The 27,697-nt window shown below is 41.1% G+C and overlaps 1 protein-coding gene across 1 annotated transcript in view; it reads left to right on the plus strand.

Moving 5' to 3' along the window:
• Positions 1 to 329: 329 nt before the first annotated feature.
• LOC134204614 (uncharacterized protein DDB_G0287625-like) overlaps positions 330 to 27,697 on the plus strand; it is a gene marked incomplete at its 5' end in the record, with an annotated part of 153,448 nt that continues 126,080 nt past the window's right edge. The window contains one exon of the mRNA XM_062679411.1: positions 330 to 360. Within this exon, the coding sequence (XP_062535395.1) occupies positions 330 to 360 (31 nt within the window). The remainder of the gene's footprint in view (positions 361 to 27,697) is intronic.

The following is a 27,697-nucleotide window of genomic DNA, read 5'->3' on the forward strand; positions in this document are numbered from 1 at the left end:
TTAGATGTAAATTTCATATAATTATTTCGATCTCGAACAGATTTGTTCTAGAAGTACATATGTAGACATTTCTCCCCATTTCGGAAATCCCGTCATCGATGAAGTAGTGTGACACCCCATTTCTGTGTGATTCAAGTACCTATCCTTAAAGTTCTATATGCATAGTTGAAGTTTGTCACCAGCAAACAGATTGATTAATAATTTCTTCTCTCTTCATCTCTCCCTTTCAGGTTCGTAGTATTCGCATGGTTGAATCACATCCCATCCCCACTTAGACAGTAGAATCCTTGAAGCAAAGTTCTGCCTTCTATTAGCTGATTGGAGGAAAGCGTACGCGAAGCTGCCCACACAACGCTGCAAGTAAGACGACGATGCATTGTTTAAACCAGTCGAGAATCCAGACAAATAAATAATATTAATATCCACTTACTATTATTGCCTCTCAACAGTCTGCTTCCCGTTTTATGAACATTGGTTAGGTCGATGAAGGGGTATGAGAAACAGGGTTTGAACGGTTTCACGTAAGTGTCGATTCCATTCTTGTCTTCGTCAAATACACTGTTTCAGATGAATTGTGTTGCAAATTGGAAGCGATGGGTTAAAGGGGTTACTCCTAAACTATGTGAAAAAATATTTTCTTCCTTTTGTTGATGTTGAAACCAATATAGAAAGATAATCAAGGAAGTTGAGGTAGCAAATTCTTTTATCACGAGAAAGAACGTAATTTTCAAATTACTCTTACTTCGGGCAAAAGATCAACAGGGAAACTGCTTACTGGTTGACGATGGTATGATGGGTTTGTTGCATTAGCAAAATGAGGTGTTGCGTAAGGTAAGCCAGGGTTGCATCCAGATTACAGTAATTCATATAGTTTGTGAATACAAACAATAAATGTAGTCATGTTTACTGTATCAAACTGAGAAATGTAATGAAGTTTACGTTTTGATATCTGCCAATACGTCAATCCTGCTCTGCATCCAATGTGAAACTTTTACTCTAGACAACACACATCGACTAAGATAAGAGCTCACTTCCCTGCACAAGATTTCAGACTATGCTGCGGTTGCAATCAATATAATATGAACACGTAAGCAGCTTTCTGTCTGCTCGTACTCCTGAATATATCCCACCTATCTAAATATGTACATCAGTCGTATAGAAGCAAGCCAGTCAGAGTACGGTGGAACAGCGATGATTGTGTTCCAAGTGCTATAGGGTGGTGTGCATCACTCCACCCACCGCCGTCTAGTTAAATGTAAACTTCATACCATCGGAGTGTAAATATGACCAACCGATACTCTTGGTGCCGGTCCACAGAAGGACCTTCCCTGCTATGCTCGATTGAAGTTGGTGATGGGAAGAGATGCATCTTGTTTGCTCCGAGCAACTTTGGCATTCAAATGGAAATATTTTGCTTTGGGTTCCCGAGCCGGGATTATTCAACCTGGTCAGTGGAAGTTTGAATATTTGAAATAACTACTGCTGGAATAACATTGAACGAAACGAACCGACTCAACAGCTCGACGAAAAGGGACTTGTTTCAATGTTGAACCATCATCGACCGGCATGGAGAGAATGCACAGAACAGAGTCTACCCTCCGTGTTTCCAAACTGGATCGCACCGGGGGGAAAGTTTTTCCTTTTTGCCGCGTCGAAACCACCGCGAAAAAGTTTCGTATTTCAGCGTTTCCCCTCACGTGTGTGTGTATATGCAAAAACGGTGCACTCGTACACCCCCCTCTTACAAAGAAAATTAATTTCAAATTTGCACTCTAACGAGAAACTCATAAACAGGAGTCTGGTGAGCCAACTTGCACAACTTGGTTGGAGAATGAAATTTTTCACTTTAGTGTAGTTTCGACAGCATAGCGACGGAAATATTCCAGCGGATTCATGTTGAGGTGCGCGTTTACTTTTCTCGTTACATAAATTCTGCAACATGATTGGAAATCATTGTACAGCAGATTTTGCAGAAAAGAAAAAAAAAAGTACAGATCAGCCTCGTTATAAGGCAATTTTTTTTTCGTTGTGTTGATTCATGTGGAAGTTGAGACGAGCTCGGTAGACTAGTGGCTATCGCTTCTGCCTAATAAGCAGGAGGTCGTGGGTTCAATTCCAGGCTCGTCCCTTTCCTACTTTGTATTTCTATCTTAGTTATTTCTGTGTTTCACGTTATACCAAAACGATTTCTACTGCTATAATCTTCCACACAATCCCAAAACATCCCGTGGGACCTATGAGAGGTCGTAGAGTTCTCTGCATCTTTCTTAAGTAGGTGTTCAACAAACGATCCTTCCCCTTCCTCAGCATTCGCAAAGACAACGGACCAGCATGCAACATCCATTGGCTGTGCCGTATACTTTTTTGTTACCAAATTTTTGGAACTGAGGTGGGAACCGAACCCACACTCCGAAGAAAAGTTGCGATTGAATGCCTGTCGGTCTCATCTTTCCTCATAGAGACCAACGAATCGTCTGCGTCGCTACGGATGCTACGCAGAGGAGTAATATTAGTTGGAGAGGAGAATATTAGTGCTTAGATAATGATTCCCACACTTAATTTATTTTAACGGACTTGCTTAACGAGTTATCTATTTTTAACTGAGTTCTCGATAGTCTTGTCAGTAAAAAGTTCAACAGCTTACAGAGTTCTTGGTTTCAATCTCAATGATGAAATGTCAAACATCACTGAGCTGCTTTGGGGGCAGCAGGGACTATGTTCAAGGGCTTGACGCTCCCTGACGATAAATATTAAAATTAAAAAAAATCTAAGATTCTTTTTTAAATTCTCAAAATTATCCAAATTTTATTTTGTTGCCTCCTCAAAATTATTATTTTTAGGCAAAAAAAAATCCGAGGGGAGACATAATTGTTTTTAAATATTTGTATCGGCCTTATTCTCAAAAAAAAATCGAGATAACACCAGATCTCGACTTTTTATGCATTTCTAAGACATTTGGCATAAAAAATTCGATTCCTAAAAAAATGTTAAGTCCCAAACATTTTCTGTCCCAAAAAGTTATTTTTATTTCAATTTTTTTAGATAACACCAGATCTTGACGTTTCATGCATTTCTAAGACATTTGGCATCAAAAATAAAAATTCGATTTCTCCCCCCTCCTCTCGGGAAATTTTCGTGTTTCAAAAAAGCCAAACTTTGACCGCTTTGGTCAAACCCTTAATGAAGTCCGATTGAGCTGAAATTTTGCATGCGGACTTTTTTTGAGGAGATGACATTTGATGGTCATTTTTTCCCATACATTCCATTGGTACTCTAATGAATATTTAACGAACAAAATGTAATTGAGACACCTCACCATTGTCCAGCAAAATAAAAGTCTGTTATGTATGTTCATTTATTTAAAAAAAAAGTAGTTTGTTATGCAGCGTTCAAAAGAAAAATATTTCTCCAGGTGAACATGATTCTCACTAGACATCCGACGGATACAGTGCGGATGTGGTGCGCGCGGTCAAGATGATTTGCGGACCTTTCGTATACTGCGTGGTTGACGACATGCAACTTTGGACCGAGCGGAATACTGACTTACGGGCCAAATTGACGAATGCCGCCGATTTCTGAAAATTCAGTTATTTCTTTCAATACTTTATTGACTGCGCAAATTAAATCGCTTTCACTTACCGAAATATCAACTTGAAAAATATTTGTTTGGAACGACAAAAATCTACGTGAAAACGATCCAAAATACGAAAAACTCAGATTAATCCACCTAGCGGCCATGATACCTTTCTTATGCATCATATAATGATTTGAAAAAAAAAATGCCATTCATCAGAGGAGTAGATCACCTTTTTGCCTTTCTCGTACAACAAAGTTTTTTTCTATTGTTTTACATGTTTTGCATTAACTAATATGCATTGCCACCATTCCTAAAAAAATCGATTTTGGATATTTGCCCAGGGGATGATCCTCGTGGCTGTTGATTTAAACAGTTTTTAAATTGGACGAGGCTCCGCGAAACCGCTCCAAATATTCTATTGTCTGACCTGAGGAAAGAATTCAGTTAAATATTTCTTTTATAATGCCCCAAGTTATTACGTTAAAAACATCCGACACATTTTTTGATCAATTGTATGATGTAACAATTAAATGGATAATTTTTAATTGGCTTTTGGTTCAAATAAAATATTACAGAAGTTGAAATAAAGAGACATTAAAAAATATATTCCGCGGGAAGTGCTCAATTAATTTCTGACAAACTCAGCTAAATAATGTGTTACCTTTCTCGAATGCTGCATACAACTTGCATCGTTTCGGTAGCGTCCTTCACACAGTCCATCACGAGCCCGGATTTTCATACACAGTTAATAACAAATTCATATTTAAATCACAAACCACAACGTCTTCAGGGCATTCAAAGAACGTCATGTCGAGTCCAGTACAAGACATATAATATGGCCTTACAGTTGAAGTCAAGAAAGTGAGCTCTTCCTGAGTATCCTTCTCCACTGGACTCGATCCTGGGCCAATGGCTTCCAGTCGCCCTGAACATTGAGCGCCCTCAGGTCCTCTTCAACTGCAAAAAGCCATCGTGTACGCGGCCTTCCACGAAGCCTGCGGCCTCTTCCGTGTTCTCTACTAAATATTATCTTCGCTTGACGTTCTTCCGGCATACGAACAACGTGACCAGCCCATCGTAGTCTGCCGTGTTGTATAAACTTGATAATACCCAGCCCTTTATACACCTGGTACAATTCGTGATTCATGCAACGCCCCCAGATACCGTTCTACTGTTTACCGCAGAGTATTGTCCGCAGCAAACACCCCCCGAAAGCTCTCCGATCAGCCGCTTTTAACGTCCATGTTTCATGGCCGTATAAAGCCACCGGAAGAATTAGAGTAGTATACAGTGCGAGTTTTGTTCTCGTTTGCAGACTAAAGAACTTAAGCTGGTTACGATTTCCCGTAATAAGCCCAATTTGCAGCTACAATACGCCTTTCACCTCCCGGGTAACATCATTATCGCACGTCATTAATGTTCCAAGATACACAAATTCTTCTACCACTTCAAATTTTTCACCATCCAGCAACACTTCGCTACCACCACCACCACTAATGAACCCACGTTGATTGCCAGCGACCATGTACTTCGTTTTGCTGGTATTGATCGTGAGTCCAATCTTCGCTGTCTCCCTCTTAAAAGGCGCAAAAACTTCTTCCACGGCACGGCGATCAATCCCGATAATATTGATATCGTCTGCAAATCCCAGGAGCATATGCGATCTTGTGCTAATGGTACCGCTTCTTTGCACACCAGCTCTCCTAATCGCTCCCTCGATCGCTATATTGAACAGTAGATTCAAGAGTGCATCACCCTGCTTTAATCCATCTAAGGTAACAAATGACGTCGATATTTCATCCGCAACCCTTACACTTGATTTCGATCCGTCCAACGTTATACGAATCAGCCGTATCAGTTTCGCCGGAAAACCATGTTCAAGCATAATTTGCCATAATTCATTCCGTTGCACTGAATCGTACGCCGCCTTGAAATCAATAAACAGATGATGTGTCTGCAAGTTGTACTCCCGGAATTTATCAAGGATTTGTCTCAGGGTAAACATTTAATCCGTCGTTGATCGGCCCTCACGAAAACCTGCTTGGTATTTGCCGACGAAGGACTCTTCAAGCGGTCCCAATTTGTTGGAAAGAATACGGGACATAATTTTGTACGCCGAATTAAGGAGGGTTATTTTTTGATAATTGGCGCACTCCAATCTGTGCCTTTTCTTATAGAGAGGGCAAATGAGGCCGTCCAACCAGCTAGCAGGCAATTCTTCTTCTTCCCGCGACTCCACAGCTTGTCCATCGTCGCTAATATTTATTCTGTTCGCCGATGCACCGTCACTTCCACTATTCAACAAAGTCTCGAAGTGTTGCTTCCACCTGGCAGCCACTTCGGTTTAATCTGTCAGCAAATTCCCTGGTTGGTCGTTGCACATGACGGGAGATGGCGCTGTCTTTCTCCGCACGCCATTGACAGACTCATAGATCCTCCGCATATCCTTCTGCTCCATTTTTCCTACGCCTCGCAATCACTTGTTCTTCATATTCTGTCTTCTTCCTGCAATGGGTTCGCTTTTCGGCTGCTGTTGCTTCCTTGTACCGATCTCTATTCGATCCGGCTTCTGGCAACGTTCTTCTCATCTGTCACTCTCTGACACTCCACATCGAACCAACCCGTCCTGGATCGCCTCTGTGCAGTGCCTACCACTTCTCGTGCTGTTGTGCTCACCGCTCCATGGATCGTTGATGTTGTCGCTAACGTTGATTGCACTTATTCGTTCCTAGAGCTTCTGGCGGTACTCAGCCGATACTCCTTCCGTCGACTATTGCTGGATATTGTAACGCATCGTTCGCTGTGATTTTTCGTTCGACACAGTTAACAAACCGTAATCGAATTTTACTGTCAACGAGGTAGTGATCAAAGTCAATGTTCGGACCTCTGAATGTCCGCACATCGGTAACATCCGAGAAATGGCGCCCATCCACCAGAACATGGTATATCTGGTTGCAAGTTTCACCATTTGGGTGTCTCCAGGTGTGCTTTCGGATATTCTTCCGTGCAAAGTAGGTGCTACTGATGGCCATCCCCCTGGCAGCAGCGATATTTACTAGCCGTAGGCAGTTGTCATTGGTAACGGAGTGAATTATGGGACGGAAAAAGTCCTCTCAACCGACCTGAGCTTTAGCGTCTCCCATAACAATTTTCACGTCATGCTTTGGGCACTTTCCATAGGCTTTAACAAGACATTCATGAAACGTGTATTCACGATGTTGGATTTATCGTTTGTCGGTTGATTATGAAGATTGGGCTGTAATTGAAGAATTTGGAGGAATTCTTGGAGGAGGGATGCTCCAGATTTTTAAGAAGAGTTCTTGCAAAAGGAATTTAGTGCTCGTCTGCTCGTGTCTTTTACAAATAGCCGAATGACCATTGATATGCTTAATTCTGCTTTGTGCGGGAAAGATAATTAATTAGAAAGTAAAACTTTTGTACCTAATTAGAATGTAAAAAACTCAAAGGTGCAGCCAACTGGGATTGTACGAAAAGGTTACGTATAATCACGTAGCTTCAAGAAATGGATGGTATTTGTCCTCATAATTTGTGTGTCTTTATTAGCATTGAGCAAACTGCTCGGAGATCAAGTGGATCAAGAAGCCGAGTAATAGTTCCCAGTTGGCAGACTATGTTCTCCAACAGTGGGATTAACACGACTTGACAGCCGTATCGTCGCTGAAGCCACTCGTCTGGCTTTCAGTGGAGAACATCACAATCCTAGAAGACACCATCCTCTAAAGCGAAATAAAGGAAAAATAAGCAGAATCCCGATCAAAATGGATCGCGCGCGGCGGAAAGCAGCTTTCTTGCATTCAATAAAGTAGGCCCTTTAGCCCCGCCCCTTTGCGATCTGTTACGGGTGTAAATATCCCGAGCAGCACAAATTAGACTAAAATGGTTACATACATGTTGCAGTATACTATATGGAGTATGTGTGCTGCTAGAGATGATGTGCACTCATAACGACCAACGAAGGGACAGAGCTAATGGGATTAATTCATTAGATACAAGAAAGCTATTTTCCGGACCGCAGGAGCCATTTTGATCGGGATTCTACAGAGAGCGGTTCCGAAGCATGAGAGAGTCTGGAAATTCAGAGCATTCTGTGAAATTTTCTCGCAAGATTCTGAAATTGATTATGAGCTGTTAATGATTCAAAATATGTTTTGTTGAAAAGAGTAACAAAATAAATTTGACCCAAGACGAACATAATCGCTTGACATCTGTCGATCTGAGCGACGGACGCCGGTGGGTGGTTGCTGTAGAAATTTTCCTCTAAAGTAGCGTCTTTATCGATTTGGCTGTCGTCGGCAGAAAGTAAGCTTTGGCTTTGTTTCTGTTAGTCGTTGGAAATGAAATCGATTTTTCCGGTCCATTTTATACAAAAGAAGGTTGATCCGAGATTAATTTTCTTCGAAGTGCAAAACCTAATAGTTTGGCGACGACAGAAAGTTGCTCTTCGGTAGCAGAAGAAGTGAGTTGGATGGAATCACTAACAGCAACTAAGCAACCACGGCGATGTCACCGAAACAGTCCATTTTTGCAATCAATCCTTTCTGTCCAGAAAATGCTGGGAAGAACCAATTGTCTTTCCCTAGTGCGATTTTCCAATAACCAACTGCAACCAAACGCTTGTCGGAACCTTGCATCTATATTTCACTTCGTGCTGTTATTGTCCGACTGCCACTCGATGACTTTTCGCCATAACGCCACCATTTGGAATAAATTTTCACCATAACCACTGCATCGCGCGGGATCGCAACAGACTACATTTTTGTTATCAATAAGCATATGCGGTATTTCGAAAAATTTCGTTTCAGGTGGTTCGAAACGAAATTCCGCGGAATTTCGCGGAATTTGAGCATGGCGAAATCTGATTCCTTGATTTCGTTTCGTTTCGTAAAATTGCAAAAATTTCGCTAGAAAAAACTAGCTTCTAACGAAATTTTACGGAATTCCGCGGAATTACGAAACAAATTTAAACTTAAACCATTCTTTATATAATCAGAAAACTTGTCTGCGCCGCTGAACAAAATCGTTAGGTTGTTTTCAAAACTTTGGGTTATACAATTTTTTCTATTAACGCTTACTACATAACCCCGTTCTTAGTAGACAAATACGTATTTAGTTTTCTTCTATAAAACTTCTTCAGTGTTTCTAATATATTTTGTGATATTTTATACTATTTGTACAATATTAATGCGAAATCGATCGTGTTGCTGCTGATCATGGGACGGAAGATAGTCCGAGAGAACGCGAAGTGAAGAAAATCTCCCTCGCGTAGCAGAAATTTGTTTAACCAGTGTACAATCGATCTTGTAGATGCTGATCACGCTAGCTAGTGTGGGAGAACGCGAAGTGATAAAACTAATGTCTGCATCGAAAAAGCACCGAATTATTTAGTGCGGATTCGATCGTATTATAGAAGCTTATTAAACGAAGCACATTGAATTGTGTTGGATTGATTTGAAACACAGTTTTCGTCTTCTTGTTTTCAAAATAACTTTGTTTACAATAAATATTAAGCCTAATGCAGGGGCTTCACATGAATTACCTTCTCTACTAACCAACGATTCCTTTCCCGTAGCACTCACGGAGATGCAGAGCATTCCTCGGTCTTTTATAACAGCGGTTCTCAACCTGGGGTACATGTACCCTTGAGGGTACTTTCGCCGAGCCCAGGAGGTACCTCGGATGAAAGCCTTAATGGCGGATGAATGACAATTTTAATCCAAACTTATTGATAAAGTTTTGTTTTTTTTTATTTCTAAACTTTGTCTTGTACATACTAGGGTAAAGGATGTATTTTGGACCACCCTTACGGGGGTTATTATTTTTCACCACCAAGAGGTGCAAATTCCGTTGTCCAAAATATGAGCCGTCGAACTGGTAGTCCAAAATACCTCCCTTATCCTATGCATGGCGATCAGTAAATCGTAGCCTATTGAATCCTGTCCTCCACAACCAGTACAATGTATGAAGAGATGTGGAACAAAAGATCAAAACGGCAAAACCTCGAATGAACAAATTTGAAAAATCTTTTCTGCAATCTACCGGATCAAAACAGAATGTTGAATAATATGTTAAAAATACGATTCTTAACTAAATTCTAGAGTCTACAGATACGAAAGCCTCCATTTCAAAAACATGAAGACTTTTTCCCGAAAAGCTCAGTTGCTTCGTTGCAAGAGAATTGGAAGCATCCTTCTACGCTTCTCGGAAGCCTCCTTCCAAGCAGCTCGGAAGCCACCTAAAATAATGCCTTTTAAAATGAGGCTGTCGAGCCTGTTCAAAAATCCCTTCCGAGCCCCTTAAAAAGATCCGAGACTTTTAAAAGAAGCAGAAATAAAAGGAAATTTCATAAAAAACAGCTTGGCTTCCGGGCCTCTTAAAAGAAAGTTTTTGAACATCCTTAAATGAAACATCATTTTAAGATGTTCAAAACTTTCTTTTAAAAGGCCCGGAAGCCAAGCTGTTTTTCAAGAAATTTTCTTTTATTTCTGCTTCTTTTAAAAGTCTCGGATCTTTTCAAGGAAGCCTCATTTTAGAAGGCTTGGAAGCCTACTCTCAAGAGGGTTGGAAGCCTCCTTTCTAAAGGCCCGGAAATCTTCTTTTAAGCTTTCTTTTTTAAACTTTCTTTTTTTCTTTCCTCCTTCTTTTAAGAGGTTCGGAAAGTTCTTTTCAAAAGGCTCGGAAGGACTCTTTCAAGAGGCTCGAAGCCCTCCCTTGAAGAGAGTCGGAAGCCTCCTTTCAAGAGGCTCGGAAGCCTCCTTTCAAGAGGCTCGGAAGCCTCCTTTCAAGAGGCTCGGAAGCCTCCTTTCAAGAGGCTCGGACAGGGACGGGAACGGTTGACAATTCTTTTTATCATTCATTCTGCCACGATGTAAAAGAAAAACAAAAACACGGCAGCCGCAGCAGCAGCCACCACCAAGCAGACGCCAGTCAGCACATGATTTTATTATTTTCTCTCCTCACAATTAATGTTTCTGTACGCTCATTTCGCGACGTATAACTGTTTTTGGTGGTAAATGGTTATTTCTTTACTCCTTGCTCATTTTAGAGACTAGAACTAATAAATTAGTACCAACGGCTAGCATTCTTTCTAGGCTTTGCGCCACAGGCAATTATACTCGATCCTGTTCTGTTTGCGCTGCGCACGAACTGAAACAAGAAACCTGCTGACTGCACCGACGGCTCGACTCTCACGCAGCAGCAGGCAGGAACATACAAACAGTTTGCCTCATCGGTAAAAAAATGTCACAATGAGGCGTACATTTTTTTTTGAAAACTGTTTCGGTTTGTGCGGTGCTTGAAATTTGACCGGATAAAATGTAAACATTCGCATAATCACAGTGTTTTACTGTACATTTCCCAACACTGGGCTCGGAAGCCTCTTTTCAAGAGGGTTGGCAGCCTCCTTTCAAGAGGCTTGGTAGCCTCCTTCCAAGAGGCTCGGAAGCCACCTTTTAAGAGGCTCGGAAGCCACTTTTTAAAAGGCTCGGAAGCCACTTTTCAAGAGGCTCGAAAGCCTTTTTTTCAATATGCTCGGAAGCTTTCAATAGTCAATACATTTCCTACAGTCAGTCTCTTGATGTAAGAACTTAATTTTAAATGGGAAGTTTAAAAAAAATTAATATTTCAGAAAAGTTTATGGAGAACCATTACCATATATTCCATTAGATTTCAGGTACCTGAACCGTTGAGAACCGTTGTTTTATAACAATGGGTGTTAAATCCTCTCCTAATCCTAAATTTACTGTAAGGACGTGACCAGCATCGTTATTAGTCATGATTTGGAAACTGCGCAGCAAGTATAAAATAAGAATAACTTTTTTTTATCCCAAGAATATTATTTAATTGGTGAGCTGTGCATATTTGCTGTTTCTCGGACAATCATGATTAGCAATTACGATTGGTACAGTTAATCAAGCTAAGCTCTTATTTGACTATTTCCGCAATATGTAAGGAACATTGAAGATTTGTGGGCATTTCTAGATCTTCGCATGGAATTTGCAAAAAAAATCCAGAATGGATTGATAGATCACTAAAATTTGCTGAAAGTTTTTTACTTATGATTGCTTTTAGCTCATACTGACCTTAGCAGCTGTTCTCATATGCCAAGGATACACAGACAATAGCTCAGTTCGGCGAGCTGCTTGTACATAAGACTATGGGTCTGTGAAATTCAATCTGCAGTACATATCTTTGTGCATTTTAAAAAGGTGCACAGGATTCTTCTAGTGAGCAAATGTATGCTATTTATATGTAGACGAATAATAAGAAGGAATAAGTTTTAGCTGTTACGCCCTTTTCAAATATCAATTCTCTATCTGTATATGCGCCTGGCAGATGTGGATACATAAATGAGTATCCCACTAAATAAAAAAATAAATTTAAGCATTAATTTTCTGATTTTGTATTAGCTCAACCCTTGTAACATTTTGGATTTATGCTGGTTGTATAACACTCTTGTAGAGTGAACTAAGGTTTTCAAGAGCACTATAAAACTTAAAATGTTTCTATGGAATACTATAAAACCACGCTGACAAAACAATATGAAGAATGCTTCAGCATAATTACATTATTCTTATGTGAACTAAGGTTTCAAACGAAATTTGAATCCGTATATGAAAAATCCCACAATTTCTATTTATTGAATATTTTCTGATATGCAAGCGGCATAAATGCTGGATTATTGCCTTATCGCTAATGGTATATGCGGCGAGAATGCGGTGATATATCACAGACTGCCTCTTTCTTTATTATAACTCTATTGGTCGTAAAACAGTTATTTGACTTCGAAAAAGTGAAATCCAAATTGCGTACATAATGTAAAAACAATTTAATCAAAATTCCGCGGAAAAAATTGAAATTTCGTTTCGTTTCGAAAAATTTCGAATCAAATGAACTTTGATTTCGTTTCGTTTCGAAGTTTCGAAAGTAAATCCATATTTCGTTTCGTTTCGATCCGAATCAACATAGAAATTTAAAATTTCGTTCCGTTTCGTTTCGTTAGGAAAAAGTGTGTTATCGCATACCCTTAGTAATCAACCATTTTTTCACATAAAATGCTGGTTCATTGAGGTTGAATGACAACCACCACCAATGCGATGGTTTTTACTTGGTTTGCTACCAACGCCTTGGAGAACTATGACATTCCTTATTACATACGTGAGCCATCACGTATGGACTGGGAAGTCGGAGGTCCCACTGTTCGGGACGGTTCCATAAAATTCTACACAGATGGCTCAAAAATAGGAACAAAAACGGGAGCAGGAATCTTCGGCCCTGGGATATCGATCTCAGTGGCAATGGGAAACTATCCAACTGTGTTCCAAGCGGAGATTTTTGCTATAATGAAATGTGCTAATATCTGTGTAGAGAAGAAATATAGATATGCAAATATTTGTATCTTCACAGATAGTCAAGCGGCAATCAAAGCATTGAGTAGCTTTAAATATACATCAAAACTTGTCTGGGACTGCATTCTTTCATTGCGAAAAGTGTGCCAAGAGAACTCCGTAAATCTGTACTGGGTTCCAGGACACTGTGGCATTGAAGGTAATGAAAAGGCAGACGAGCTTGCAAAACGAGGTTCAAACACTCAGTTTATTGGCCCAGAACCTTTCTGCGGTATATCATACTGTACTATAAAAATGGAATTGAAATCCTGGGAAGCACAAAGGTTGATGACCAACTGGTTGGTTGCCGAAAAGTGTGCTCAATCAAAGAGATTTATAATTCCCAATGTTAAAGCAAGTCGAGTCAAGTACGAGGCACTGAAGACGGCCTTACTTTTGAGGTCGAAATACGTATCTGTCAAGATACAATTAAGTGGTGGAATTCAATGGGATTGTATAAACTCGTCTTATGACAGGGGGGAATGTTAAAGTAACAGAAAAGCTCTTGGAGCTCAGCAAGAGAGCTCCTTGCACCTTCACTGGCCTAATAACCGGACACTGCCCGAGCAGATATCACTTGAAAAATATTGGCCAGATTCAGAATGATATCTGTCGTTTCTGTAACATGGAACGTGAAACCTCGGAACATCTGCTTTGCAGTTGCGATGCATTGTACAAGGGTAGATCTAAATTTCTAAATAGTGGCTTTATGCAACCAGGAGATATTTGGACTGCAAATCCTGGAAAGGTAGTGGGTTTTATTAACTCAATTATACCGGACTGGAAAAAGACGCGTCTTAGGTTGTTTACTTGACAAATGGTGATCAACCTACAAGATGCGAATACATAGTTAAGAGTAATCAGGGGTATACCACAAAAGTTCAACTCAATGGACGCAGTGGTTCTACGCCCCAACAAAAAAAAAAACGCCTTCGTGGTGCTGTGTCCGCTCCGCTGCGTCTGCTCTGCGTGAAATCTAGTTTGAACTGAGGATTAGATTCAAACCCGCAAGTTGCTTGATTTTGATGTATGTGCTTGTGATGCATGCACGGGATTGGTTGTTTTACATTTTTTAAACTCAGAAAAAATATTTTAAGCTCTTTTCAGTGGAATGTATTCAACCGTCTAAGACGAGTGATGCGGATTATTTAATTTTGAAATTTTGAATATGTTTACTAGACCTGTTCACCATTTTCAAAAGTATTCCAGATTCAAAGTGCCACCTCTCTATTTCAACGAATATCTTAAATCTGACCAATTTTCTCCCAAATCCTTAGAAATTAAGAGGTGCATCAAACGAGATTTGTGATTTTGTAGACTTTCTCATAGAAGTGTCGTTTGAATGCATCAATTCGACTCCACATAATAGAAGCATTAGTCATTAATAGCTTCTTTAGACTATTATCTACCACTTTGTCATTGATACTACTGATTTGCGGCTGAAACGCTTTAAACGCCATCCATATGAATACATACTCTCTTCTTCCAACGCGCTTGTGAAACTCCTAATAACGACTATTTTTTTGCCGTCGCTAAGATATATGAAGAAAAAAAATTCAGAGTAACCTTCTTTTGAAAGGAATGGTGGTGTAGTGGAAAGGCTTGTGTAAATATATTTTCATTTTCTTCTGCACATAACCTAAAAATGAATTCTTGCCACGAATAGTGTAAAGGAATCGAAAATATGGAAATGTAGCGGAATTTGGGGCAAGTGTGCCACCTTAAGCACTTTGTTAAGTAACTTTTGAAAAACTCTTTGTTATAACTCGGATATGGTTTCAATACCAATTTACACTTATATTTTCACTAATGATTAAGTCCCAGAAAAAATAAATGCAAAAAAATCTATTTCTGAGGCGTTTTAAAAATGGTTATAAATAACGAGTTTTTTGGGCTACGGGCAAGAGTGCCACCCATATGGGGCAAGACGGCCACCTAGATCAGCGGTTCTCAACCTTTTTCTTGAGAGGTACCCCTTCGCACTTTTGCATCAATTGAGGTACCCCCTATTTTTTTCTTGCTGTAAATGAAAATAAGTGTACCTCATAATAAATAAAAATAATATAAAAAATATTAAAAATGGAACTGAAAATTAACGGGATATATGACTCTCCATAAAGTTGGTAAAAGGAAGAAAATAGTCGTTTAACCATGTAACATTTCCCCTAAGACGCTCGCAAATAATTAATCACTTGAAGAGAAGCTCGAGCCTCTTGAAAGGCGGCTTTCGAGCCACTTCAAACGATGCTTCTAAGCATCTTGGAAGGACGGCTCTGAGCCTCTTGAACGTTAGCTTGCAAGGAAGAAAAATTCCAAAAGGAGGCTTCCGGGCCTCTTGAAAGGAGGCTTCCGGGCTTCTAGAAAGAAGGCTTCCAGACCTCTAGAAAGGAGGCTTCCGGGCCTCTAGAAATGTGGCTTCCAGGCCTATAGAAAGGAGGCTTCCGGGCCTCTAGAAAGAAGGCTTCCGGGCGTCTAGAAAGGAGGCTTCCGGGCCTCTAGAAAGGAGGCTTCCAGGCCTCTAGAAAGGAGGCTTCCGGGCATCTTGAAAGGAGGCTTCCGGGCCTCTAGAAAGCAGGCTTCCATGTCTCTTGAAAGGAGGCTTCCGGGCCTCTAGAAAGCAGGCTTCCAGGCCTCTTGAAAGGAGGCTTCCGGGCCTTTTGGAAGGAGGCTTCCGGGCCTCCTGAAAGGAGGCTTCCGGGCCTCTTGAAAGGAGGCTTCCGGGCATCTTGAAATGAGGCTTCCGGACCTCTTGAAAGGAGGCTTCCGGGCCTCTTGAAAGGAGGCTTCCATGCCTCTTGAAAGGAGGCTTCCATGCCTCTTGAAATGAGGCTTCCATGCCTCTTGAAAGGAGGCTTCCATGCCTCTTGAAAGGAGGCTTCCATGCCTCTTGAAAGGAGGCTTCCATGCCTCTTGAAAGGAGGCTTCCATGCCTCTTGAAAGGAGGCTTCCATGCCTCTTGAAAGGAGGCTTCCATGCCTCTTGAAAGGAGGCTTCCATGCCTCTTGAAAGGAGGCTTCCATGCCTCTTGAAAGGAGGCTTCCATGCCTCTTGAAAGGAGGCTTCCATGCCTCTTGAAAGGAGGCTTCCATGCCTCTTGAAAGGAGGCTTCCATGCCTCTTGAAAGGAGGCTTCCATGTCTCTTGAAAGGAGGCTTCCGGGCCTCTTGAAAGGAGGCTTCCGGGCCTCTTGAAAGGAGGCTTCCGGGCCTCTTGAAAGGAGGCTTCCGGGCCTCTTGAAAGGAGGCTTCCTGGCCTCTTGAAAGGAGGCTTCCTGGCCTCTTGAAAGGAGGCTTCCGGGCCTTTCAAAAAGAAGCTTACAGGCCTCTTAGAAGAAGGCTTCAGAATCACTTGAAGAGAGGTTTCCGAACCTCTTCAAAAGAGGCTTCCGAGCCACTTGAAAAGAGGTTTCTGAGCCTCTTGAAAGTAGGCTTCCCAGCTTCTTGAAAGAAGGTTTCTGAACCTCTTTGAAAAAGGCTTCTGGGCTTCTTAAAAGGGGGCTTCCGGGCCTCTTAATAGGAGGTCTCTGAACCTCTTGAAAGTAGTCCTCCAATCCTCTTGAAAGAAATCCTCCGAGCTGTCAAGAAGGAGGCTTTCGAAGCAACTGTGCTTTTCGGAAAAAGCCTTTAAAATGGAGGCCTCCGAACGTGTAGACTCTAAATTTCAGTTCAGGAGAATATTCTTAACATATCATTCAACATTTTATTTCGATCAGGTAGATTGCATAGAAGATTTTTGAAATTTTTTCATTCGTCGTTCTGTCCTTTTGATCTTTGCTTTCAAGCCCTTCTTACACTGTGCTGGTTGTTGAGGAAAGCATTAAAAAAAAATAAATAAATACACCCGATTCTTTTTTTACACGGGGGATGCGTGCCGTGTTAAAAAAATCCGTGTAAAAAAAATCCGTGTTATTTCGAGAAACCGTGTAAAAAAAGCCGTGCAAAAATATCCGTGTAAAAAAGTCATTGGCTCTTTGTTAATATGGGGATGCGTTCCGTGTAAAATAAATCAGTGTAAAAATAATCCGTGTTATTTCGAGAAACCGTGTAAAAAAAATCCGTGCTATTTCGAGAAACCGTGCAAAAAAAATCCGTGTTATTTCGAGAATCCGTGTAAAAAAAGCCGTGTAAAAAAAATCCGTGTGAAAATAATCCGTGTAAAAAAAGAATCGGGTGTATAGTCTTTGAGTTACTGATCGCCATGCATATTATGTATAAGACAAAATTTTGAATTAAAAATAAAATTATACATTTATCAAAACTTCATCAATAGGTTTTGATTAAAATCCGCCATTACGCATTTTTATCCGAGGTACCCCCTGGGCCCGGCGAAGGTACCCCCAGGGGTACAGGTACCCCAGATTGAGAACCGCTGACCTAGATAATATCAAAGAATTTAAAGGAAAAATGAATTAATTTTAGCAGGTAGATGGTGGGGGTATCCAAAAGGAAGCGTTTTCATACATTTTTAAGTTTACCGTTATTGGGTGTGACTTTGAAAAAACGGCTTTATGGTACGTACCAAATTTTCAATAAATATTTTTGACATAACAGTTTTCGTTACATTACAAAAGTGTTATGCAAATATTGAGCAACGTAAAAAATGGTTGTTTGGGATCGTCCATAAATCATGTCATGCATAAGGAGCGAGGGGTAGGAAACGTGATGGTCAATACCACAGTTTTTTGAGCTATCATACAAAAAGTGCGGCATGGTGGGGAGGAGGGGTTTGAATCCCGCGTAACATATGATAATAAACTATTTGTATATGCCGACTTTTGTGTGAATTATCACTTTCTGCGTGACATAATTAATGGACGTTCCCTTCATTATTGGATTAATGGACACATAATTAATGGACGTTCTCATGACACGCTATTCACATAAGAAATCTTCAAGTGAGTCGTCATCAACACGTTTGCGCTTCCTGGAATGCTTTGTATTGGGTTTCTGACGTGTCTTGTTGGCCTTCTTGATAGTTTCTATATCCTTCGATGCCTGGGACTCCTTCAAAGCCGTACGGTACGGGCTTGATGTGAGCACTGTTGCCTTTTCTTTCCTCTTTCGGGTCACCTTTCGGGTTCGTGTCTTGGGTAGCGGAAGAATGGCCTCTGGAGAAACTGCAAATCCTTCGTGTGAAGCTGGGAGCTGCGGACTGGGAGCTGCGGACTCAAGATATTTTGCTTGAAACTCGCAAATTTCCTCTCGGTGTTCAATGTACACATTACGATTTTCTCACATTGAATTATCATTGTGTTTATCTTTATAAACTTAATTACAAAGATTTCGTCAATTTACTGCATCGCATAAATTAACGTGTCGAATATTAAATTAATTCATACCCTCCACTTATTTTGAATCCGTCGATATATTTAAAATGACGCCAGAAAATTGAAATTTGTTCAAAATGAGCTACATTTAGTATGAGTTGATTTATACGTGTACTCTCTCAGCTGCGCTCAAAATGCACAAATACTATCTCTCTATGCGATGGATACTTTTTGACAGCTTACTTTGGAGATTCCTTGACACTCGTTTTGACTCTATCCGCAGCTCCCAGGTGTGAAGCACGCGAGGTTCCAGGCGGACAGTTTTCTTTATCATCAACTGCAGCAACCGAATCCACAGGTTCATAACTGCTGAATGCCATCAGGTTTTCGTCGTTTTCTTTGTCAGGCGATCCGCAAGCTTCGACACCATCTCCAGCTGATGTGCCGTTTACGTTAATCGGGTTGCTGCATGAAAGGTCTATGTCGGTAACATCAGTAGGTGCAAACAGATCGTCACTGAACACTTGCATGTTCCGGGGAACCAATTCCGTCTTGGCAAATCCGTTAATTGCGATTGTTGCGTTGCATGTTTAATGAGAGATGTGTCTTTAATGGCCCCATAAAGGTTACGTCCAATGGTTGCATCCGGTGACTATAGTGCGGCGAGAAGCTGATAACAGTTACGTGGTTCCGACTTGCCTTTTCCAAAAACGCAATGTTTTTAGAATGTGGGCTGTGACCATCAAGCAGCAACAATATCGGGCTCGATTCAGTTGGTCGAGTATGTTTTAGGAAGTGATCGAAATATTTGTCGAAGTCGAAACCCGTCATCCATCCATTTTTATTGCAATGAAACAATGTTTCCGATGGGGCGCCCTTCTTCAAGCCTTCCGTTATTCGAGCTCTTTCAAAAAGGTGGGACGAAAATTCCGCTCGCGGACATGGTCAAGCAGGCCGTTGCCATGATTCCGTGTTCCGCTGATGTTATTCTACCAAGTTTCTTTTTTCCTCGTATCGCCAGAACCCATGATTTCTTGGTTTGTACCTGGGTCATAGAAGCATAAATTAAGTAAAAATACATAATCAACCGTGTTTTTATTTTTACCGTGCAAATTGATGTTTCGTCCACATTGAATGGGGGGAACTTTTGTGGACTTCCTGTTTCCTCAAGGAGACCGAAAAATTTGTCAACAGCAACTCGATTGAATCCTTGAAGGTGAGCAGCTGACATGGGTTCTGCAATCCTGAGAGAAAGTTCCTGGTGCCTGGTTCGGAAGCCATAAAACCAATTTCAACCGGCCAGTTCGGTGTCTCGGCTGAAAGGATGGTTTATGTTGTTGCGCTCCGCTAGTTCAAATGCAAGACCGCGCACATCACGAGAACCAATTCCGTAGCATCGTTTTTCAAGCTCCAAAATGTGGTTAACCAATTCCTCCTCCTGCCGCGCGTTGAAAACAGGCTCGTAACGATCCAAACTCATCTCCAAGCTGGCGCCGGGAGTGTTCTCGTTGAGCTTCAGGTACTTGACAAGTGTCTTTCTTGGAACTTTGTGTTCTTCAGCAGCTCGTTTCACCGAAGAACCTTTTTCGGTCACGGACCGCACTGCCGCTTCCATTCTGGGCGCTGGCCAACTTTTTCGGGACGAAATTCGATGATATTTACGCACCATCCTGCTTTACTGTGAACGCAACGACTGTGTTTACGTTTTTGACAGCTTCACTCTCGAGAAAAATAACGAACATAGTAGGTGGTAGAGACCTGAATAAGAGAAACGCGGATAGAAAATATGACTCTGCCAACACTGCATTCATTCTTCTTCATCAAAGAACAACACATGAAAAGGAAGAAATGGTTTATGTAGATAAAATCTCACAATCCGCTATTTAATGTGTCCACATCACTTAACAATAGAATCCAATAAACAATGCAATTTCATTTCATAATCTATAAATAACTGGCATATATTATTGCAAACTTATGTAAAATTTGTTTATTTAAAAATGGCATAAAATCGAATTTAGCGTTTTCAGTATTTGAGCCAACATTTTGGTTGCTTGACAGGTCTCCAGCTCGATTGGATGCTGTTTTTTGACGGTTCGATTGGCGGCACATACCTATCCGCGTTTCTCTTATTCAGGCCTCTAGTAGGTACACTTTCTCGATGTTTTGTTTGTATGTAATCTGACAACTTATTTGAATTGGCTGGAATATTATAAAATTGCACGCAATTTTAATGCTCATTATAAAATTGATCATAAAAAAGAGGAGATTTGACAATTCTATACAAAATTCCGTACACTATGTCTGGTAATACGATCGAAACTAGCTGTGTAATGACTGGGTCGTTTAATGGATATTTTACTGAATAAATGCCGGGTGGCTCACTTGCCCCAAACTCCGCTACTCATTTTAACCCAAAGATCAAGGATTTGCCCCGTCAACGTTCATTTGTTTTTTTTTTCAATCGGTCACTCATAGATTTGAACGTTGGAATCTTAAAATATGTCTCCCTCCGACGAATGCTTGTGATTCTGCTACCGGCGGCAATTTTCTATGAGCCAATCACTTCCTTCGGTGGGGTTTGAACTCACGACCCCAGTATGCCAGACAGATGCATTCCCTACTGAGCTCAGAATCATTAACAGCAACGAAACTAAAATCAGAATCTTGAGACAAAAATTCAGATCAAACTCTTTCTTTTCGTAAAATCCTGGCCCTGCAATAGGCCAGCAGTAATGTGACCAGATGTCACGCTGTATTTGTCAGCTTCGTTTTTTTTACAAATTTAGTACAATTTCTACAGCCTAACAAATATTTTTCCATTTTTTTTGGGCCTAAATCTATGCAAAAAGCACTTTTGGAAGATCCATTTTCAAGCCAGTGGTGCAATCCAGATAGGCGTCCCGCGTTTCGCAGAACGATTGCTGGTCACATTAGTCAACAGTCAACTAATCACTAAAAAACACAATCAAACGACAGTCCGAGCATTGTGTATCTTCCGTGTCTGCTCTCCGTGCAGTCTTGATTGAATTGAGGATTAGAGCCCAGCCCGTGAGTTGCACGATTTTGATGTCTGTGTGTGCGATGCACTCACGACATTCGTTGGTTTATCTTTTTTTGCAGTGCTTGGCGATATTCAAATTTCCATTCGTTTGACGCCTATAATTAATTGTTTTTATTGGACAAAATCTTAAATAGTTCGTCGCTCGATTGATACCAAAATCGGTTGAACGACGGCTAAATTATTAGCTAATACTTCCTAACCACTTTCGTCAAAAACTAGAAGACGACGATCAACAATGTGCTTTTTGAAACTTAAACATTTTATCAGACATCAGTAATTGCACTGCCATCTTATTTGCCTGTGCTTCAATTCCGTACTCCGATAGTCTGAAAGTTTATTTCTGAATGAGCTATGAATGAGGAATTGATGAGTTGTGTATGGGAAATAAAATTGGTGAAAAATCTTTTTTTCGATTGAATTTTTAAATAATTTTTTAAACATAATTCATGCAAATATTCAACCAGTCCGAGTCACTACACAAAAAAAGTATGGGAGGTTTTCGTTTTGAATCCACCTTGACACGCTTCGAGAGGAACGCTTGTATTCAATTTCAACTCATCCTGGCCTTCGCCGGCAACTTCGAACTAAACTTGAACCTCTTGCAAGAAACTTAAAAATTGATCCTGATGCTTTCGCTTGGAAGCGTCCCCACTCTGCTGTGAGTAAGCGAGAGCAGCTTTTCCGCGAATATGATACCTATTAACTTTGCCGAACAAAAATCCAACAAGTCAGTTCGGATGGAAAAATGACGTGAAGAGAGTTTTCTATTCTACCGAGCTGTGCTCGGAAACTGCACACAAAATTGTTTGGTTATTATTTCGTGCGGTGAAGCGCACGGTGCGGTAGGAGTCGCAACTGCAGCGGGGTCCCGAGTGGGGTGCGGAAAGTTTGCAACAACTCTAACTCTGCACAGATTCCACACTAATTCCTCCGTCTCCGGAACAGGTTCTTTAGGTAGGATGCATCGGGAAGACTAGTCCATGCATTGTCGTTTGAAGAAAAAAGTTCTTATTATTTGATGGTGTCTCATTGAATTTCAATTAGAATTTTAATCCGTAGATTGAAAAATTGTTCCAAAATTTAAGAAGAAAATATGTTCAAAGATGTTATTGGGCTATGTATTGTAATCAATCGGTGAAGAAAGGTTTGCATCTAAGTTATAGGGACATGATCAATGAATCAACATTGACAAATATTGAAACAATATAAAAGTATCATTCCAATGCTTGTAGATACAATGTTGAACTAGCCTAACCTTCATTGAGTGAATGGGAGGCAAGTATAGGTTGCTGGTGGTTAGGTGAAAACTTTTGTTCCGATCGCTTCTACTAGCTTTTGAGTTGAATGCAAGTTGCTAGTCGCAAGGGAGATGAAAAAAAATACTAAAAGAATTCCCGTGAAACTTTTGTTCTACAAGTTATTCGTTAAGTGAATACAACGTAAATATTATCCGCAAGAGTTACAACTTGCTGAAGGGAGAACAAAAAGTTGTTACAATGTTTCACGCCAATCAAGCATATTTCGCTGAGTTCATCTGCAAAACGATTTTCGCTTTAACTATCTTGGAAAAGATTCTTATTTCAACTTCTCACCAAAGAAACAGTTTTTTTGGAATTTAATAAATTGATGTATGCAGTAGGACAAAAATTGGTTATTTGGAACAATCCGCAGTGAGGTGTTACTATAATGTTTCCGATTTGTCATTTTAGGGATAAGCGAATTATTCTATTCCAGTTTTCATACCAATTGCTCTTTGTTCTAATAACTAACAAGAGTCAAACGCACATATTGCCACATACCCATTCGATTAATCTTCTCAATCGACCGCAATCAATTCTTTGTTCGATTTCCCAGCAAACACCCTCACCTACCAGCATCATCTTTGACCGCTTGAACCACCTCCTGTCATGGTTGACCTCATGAACTAAATGGGCGCAATAATAATCGCAATGATCGCAATCGAACATATAAATGCCCCCATAAAACCTTCACTTGCTCAATCAAATCAAATCAATCGTCCCAGATCACACCCCGCTGCGGTGTGGTGCGCCAAACTCTGTGTTCTTAGCTGGAAGGTGCGCCTTCCCGGCCCAATAGTCCGCAAAGCGATGCTTCGGCTTAGAAGATTGATCTTGTCGGATCGAATGATTCATCATCGACCGTCTAGAGGTCTAGCTCCATAGACCTAGGCACCGTGCGCCGATCTCGTGGTGAGAAATAAATCTCTTCGTTGCCCACCTCGTTGCAATGCAATTGGTCGGTCACCTCTTGCGTTGCCGTTGCCGCCACCGCTATTTGCTCAATTGCAGTCATCAGTGGGAAATAAACACATCATAAGCAACGATTCATTATTCATCGCCGCGTCCGCGCACCGTCGTGATCGCCCTCACCTCCTCCCATTCTGTGGAAGGAGTGGTCCGGGATTTGGCGTTTCAACTTCCTGCTTTGGCGAGAACCAGTCGAGCAAAATCACGACTGTCATGGGGTTGACCTCCGAAGAGGTGGGCATTCGGTCAGTGGATTATGTGGTCCGTCTTGGCACTATCGTCCGATCTCTTGAGACGTGACGATTGCAGATTCCATCGTTCGGTGCAGTTATCGTTGCGTTCATCGTTAAAGTGAATGGACCTCATCAAGGGAGAAGTGCATCTGCATACCATAATCGAACAATAGATTTGTTGTTGGTTTATTGGTTCCAGAGGTTCTTGACTGTTATTGTTGTACCTGTGCCGATCGTCAGAAGCTTTCACAACCGCTTCAGTGGGAATGGGCTCGATGAAGGTCATCAACTAGCTCGAAAGAAGGTTTGGTGCGCTTGCGTGTGAATAATCAGCAGGATCCGTGGCTAATCGGATCGACTATTAATGAGCTTAGTGCACTCTAGGCGGGAAACAATGGAGTGTTTCTGAAAGGAGTAATTGGTCTGCCTGTTCGTCAGCTTGTCAGCTTTTCAGAAGATTAATAATAAATATTAATAACAAAATAATAATTGCACAGTAAATAGTCCATTACAAAAAAAAATATTTCACCGAGTACAGTCGTTTTCGCGTACACAAGCAAAAAGGACGCAGGATGTAATCGATATTGATATTAATCTTATAGTTTTGGCACTTCCTCATCGAACACGTTAGGATTTTCAGCTTCCCGAGCAATCTGAATGTCAAAAAATGGGCTCATTTGTTGTTCGTCTTAATCCTATAGCTGAGTTTGGGACAAGTGGACAACCTTAGGCGATCTGTTTTGTAGCTTTTGTAAATCATCTCTTATGTATGCTTTCATACCAATCTACATTTAAATTTTCAGAAAAAAAGTTATTTCTAAAGCGTTTCAAATACGGTTACTACCTAATAAGTTTTTCTTTTCGCTACGGTGCCGACGGTGCCGTGAATCAAAACTGTGTCAGAAATTTTCACTGCAAGTAGGGGAACTGTTCCGTTTTCCATCTCACTGAACATATATTCATCTCATCGCAAAACAAAGAAATACAGCACCAAACTCGTCGCTTCTTTTTGCTAAAGAGCGTGCTCACTGGTGAAAAAAACACAAAAATAAGAAACAAACCAAATTCCTTTTCATTGCTTTGTTTTTGATGGGATGGAAACAGGAGCTATGGAATGAAGTGCCGAACAGTTCCCCTATATGAAGACAAAATGATAGAGAATAAAATTAGTTGTATTTTCTGCATATGGTTACATGTTTACAGTATTGAACACGTGAGTGAAATGGGTAGAAAGGGTTATTACTTATTATATTAGACTGTTACAAATATTTAATTACCATTTTGTCCCACAGGTCTCCGAAAGGTAAAAGGGGGGAGGGGTAATAAAAAAATAAATATTAAAGTGAAATAAATCAAAAACTCCTCGGATTTGTTGAAGAATGTTTTGAAAATCCTCAAAATTATCCGAATTTTATTTTGTTGCCGCCTTAAAATATTATTTTTTGGCAAAAAAAAATCCGAGAGGGGGGGAGACAAAATAGTTTTTAAATATTTGTATGGGCCTTATTATCTGAAAATTTGAAAGGCATCACATGAAATTTAATTTATTGAAATTTGCGTAACAAACTCGAAAAACCGGGCATTGCATACAATGGAGCACATCTGGGTTTGTTGGACATTCTTATAGGGCATTTTCGAATTCCGATTTTTTATGTCTTTATTAGAGAGATTTTCAGCCCTAGGGTAACTCATCACTTGAATTCCGAAATGTATTAACAAAGAAAATATCTAGCAATTTCATCAATACGTTTCTTGGTAATCTTTATACTATTTTTATTTTTGTAACAATAAATGCAAAATTTGAGCTCGATCCGTCGACCCTAAGTGTTCTCTCAACGGACCTCTAGCTTTCCATACATGTGACAGATCGCTGCGCCAAACAAGCTACTCTAATGCACCTCCATATATTGTCTAATGCGTTGAATCACGCAAGGTACTAGAAAATGTGCTTTAATGAATTTTTTTTTCGCGGATCTGTTTCAAGTGATTGTAATACAGTTAAAGCTAAAAGTAATCAAGTTTTTTATGATTCCTTTTCTATTTGTTTTAAAAATTCTTATGGAAATCCATAAGATAGAATGTTCCAAATGCCAATTTTTGGTCATTATTCTGACGTTGTCATGCATAAAGTGATTCATTATTTCTTCACCTTTATGGTACGATCGCGCAATCATCAGAGTACTTTACTCTGCGTTGTGAAGGTGAGTTAACGTGCAAGAAAAATTAGACGAAATAAAGAGATTTTCGATCAAGCCACCATCGACGGTGTGTCGTTTGTCTCCTTCCGAGTGGCATCACAAACACTTATTCAAAACACGTGGTTGTTGGTCGCCAATGTTTTTCTTTTTAATTAATTGGCAAGTGAGCGTTCTATCGTGTTTTGTTGACTGCCCAGATCACGCAATCATTGGAAAACTTCGTTCTACTTTATGCAAGGGAGTAAAAAAATAGCAAATAAAAATCAGTGCGCTTCCTATCGTATTCAAGCTTATTCCGAGCCATTTGAAGGGAGGCTTCTGAGCCTCTTGAAAGAAGTCTTTCGAGCCTCTTGACAGGGGTGCTTCGGAATCACTTTTCGAGCATCTTGAAAGGAGCCATCCAAGCCTTTTGAAAGAAGGCTTCCAAACCTCTTGAAAGAATATATTTTATATATTTTTTATTTATTTTTTTTAATATTTTTTATATTTTATATTTTCTGGTTTGTTGATTTTAATCGGTGATGAAAAATACACAATTTCCGTTTTTTAATAACGTTTCGGCTTACTCCATTCAGCCATTATCAGATATTGAAAAACGGCCTCTTGAAAGGAGGCTTCCGGGCCTCTTAAAAGGAGGCTTCCGGGCCTCTTGAAAGGAGGCTTCCGGGCCTCTTGAAAGGAGGCTTCCGGGCCTCTTGAAAGGAGGCTTCCGGGCCTCTTGAAAGGAGGCTTCCGGGCCTCTTGAAAGGAGGCTTCCGGGCCTCTTGAAAGGAGGCTTCCGGGCCTCTTGAAAGGAGGCTTCCGGGCCTCTTGAAAGGAGGCTTCCGGGCCTCTTGAAAGGAGGCTTCCAGGTCTCTTGAAAGGAGGCTTCCAGGCCTCTTGAAAGGAGGCTTCCGGGCCTCTTGAAAGGAGGGTTCGGGGCCTCTTGAAAGGAGGCTTCCGGGCCTCTTGAAAGGAGGCTTCTGGGCCTCTTGAAAGGAGGCTTCCAGGCCTCTTGAAAGGAGGCTTCCGGGCCTCTTGAAAGGAGGCTTCCGGGCCTCTTGAAAGGAGGCTTCCGGGCCTCCCGAGAGCTAGCCTCTGTGCCTCTTGAAAGGAGGCTTCCGGGCCTCTTGAAAGGAGGCTTCCGGGCCTCTTGAAAGGAGGCTTCCGGGCCTCTTGAAAGGAGGCTTCCGGGCCTCTTGAAAGGAGGCTTCCGGGCCTCTTGAAAGGAGGCTTCCGGGCCTCTTGAAAGGAGGCTTCCGGGCCTCTTGAAAGGAGGCTTCCGGGCCTCTTGAAAGGAGGCTTCCGGGCCTCTTGAAAGGAGGCTTCCGGGCCTCTTGAAAGGAAGCTTCTGGGCCTCTTGAAAGGAGGCTTCCGGGTTTGGGCCTCTTGAAAGGAGATTTCCGGGCCTCTTGAAAGGAGGCTTCCGGACCTCTTGAAAGGAGGATTCCGGGCCTCTTGAAAGGAGGCTTTCGGGCCTCTTGGTATTTGAAAGCGTTGGGCTTGATTATTGCGGGCCGTTTCTCGTTCGTCCGCTTGTGGGAAGAGGCGCTACAGTGAAGGTTTGGGTTGCCGTTTTCATATGCATGATGGTAAAGGCAGTCCACCTCGACTTTGTCGTCGGTCTTTCGTCGTCGGTGTGCGTGGACTTACTCCTGCGGTTCTTGAGTCGCGTCGGTCGTGTTCGATATATTTACTGCGACAACAGTA

This window comes from Armigeres subalbatus, unplaced genomic scaffold, assembly GCF_024139115.2.
Source record: "Armigeres subalbatus isolate Guangzhou_Male unplaced genomic scaffold, GZ_Asu_2 Contig750, whole genome shotgun sequence".
In the NCBI taxonomy this organism is placed as follows: domain Eukaryota; kingdom Metazoa; phylum Arthropoda; class Insecta; order Diptera; family Culicidae; genus Armigeres; species Armigeres subalbatus.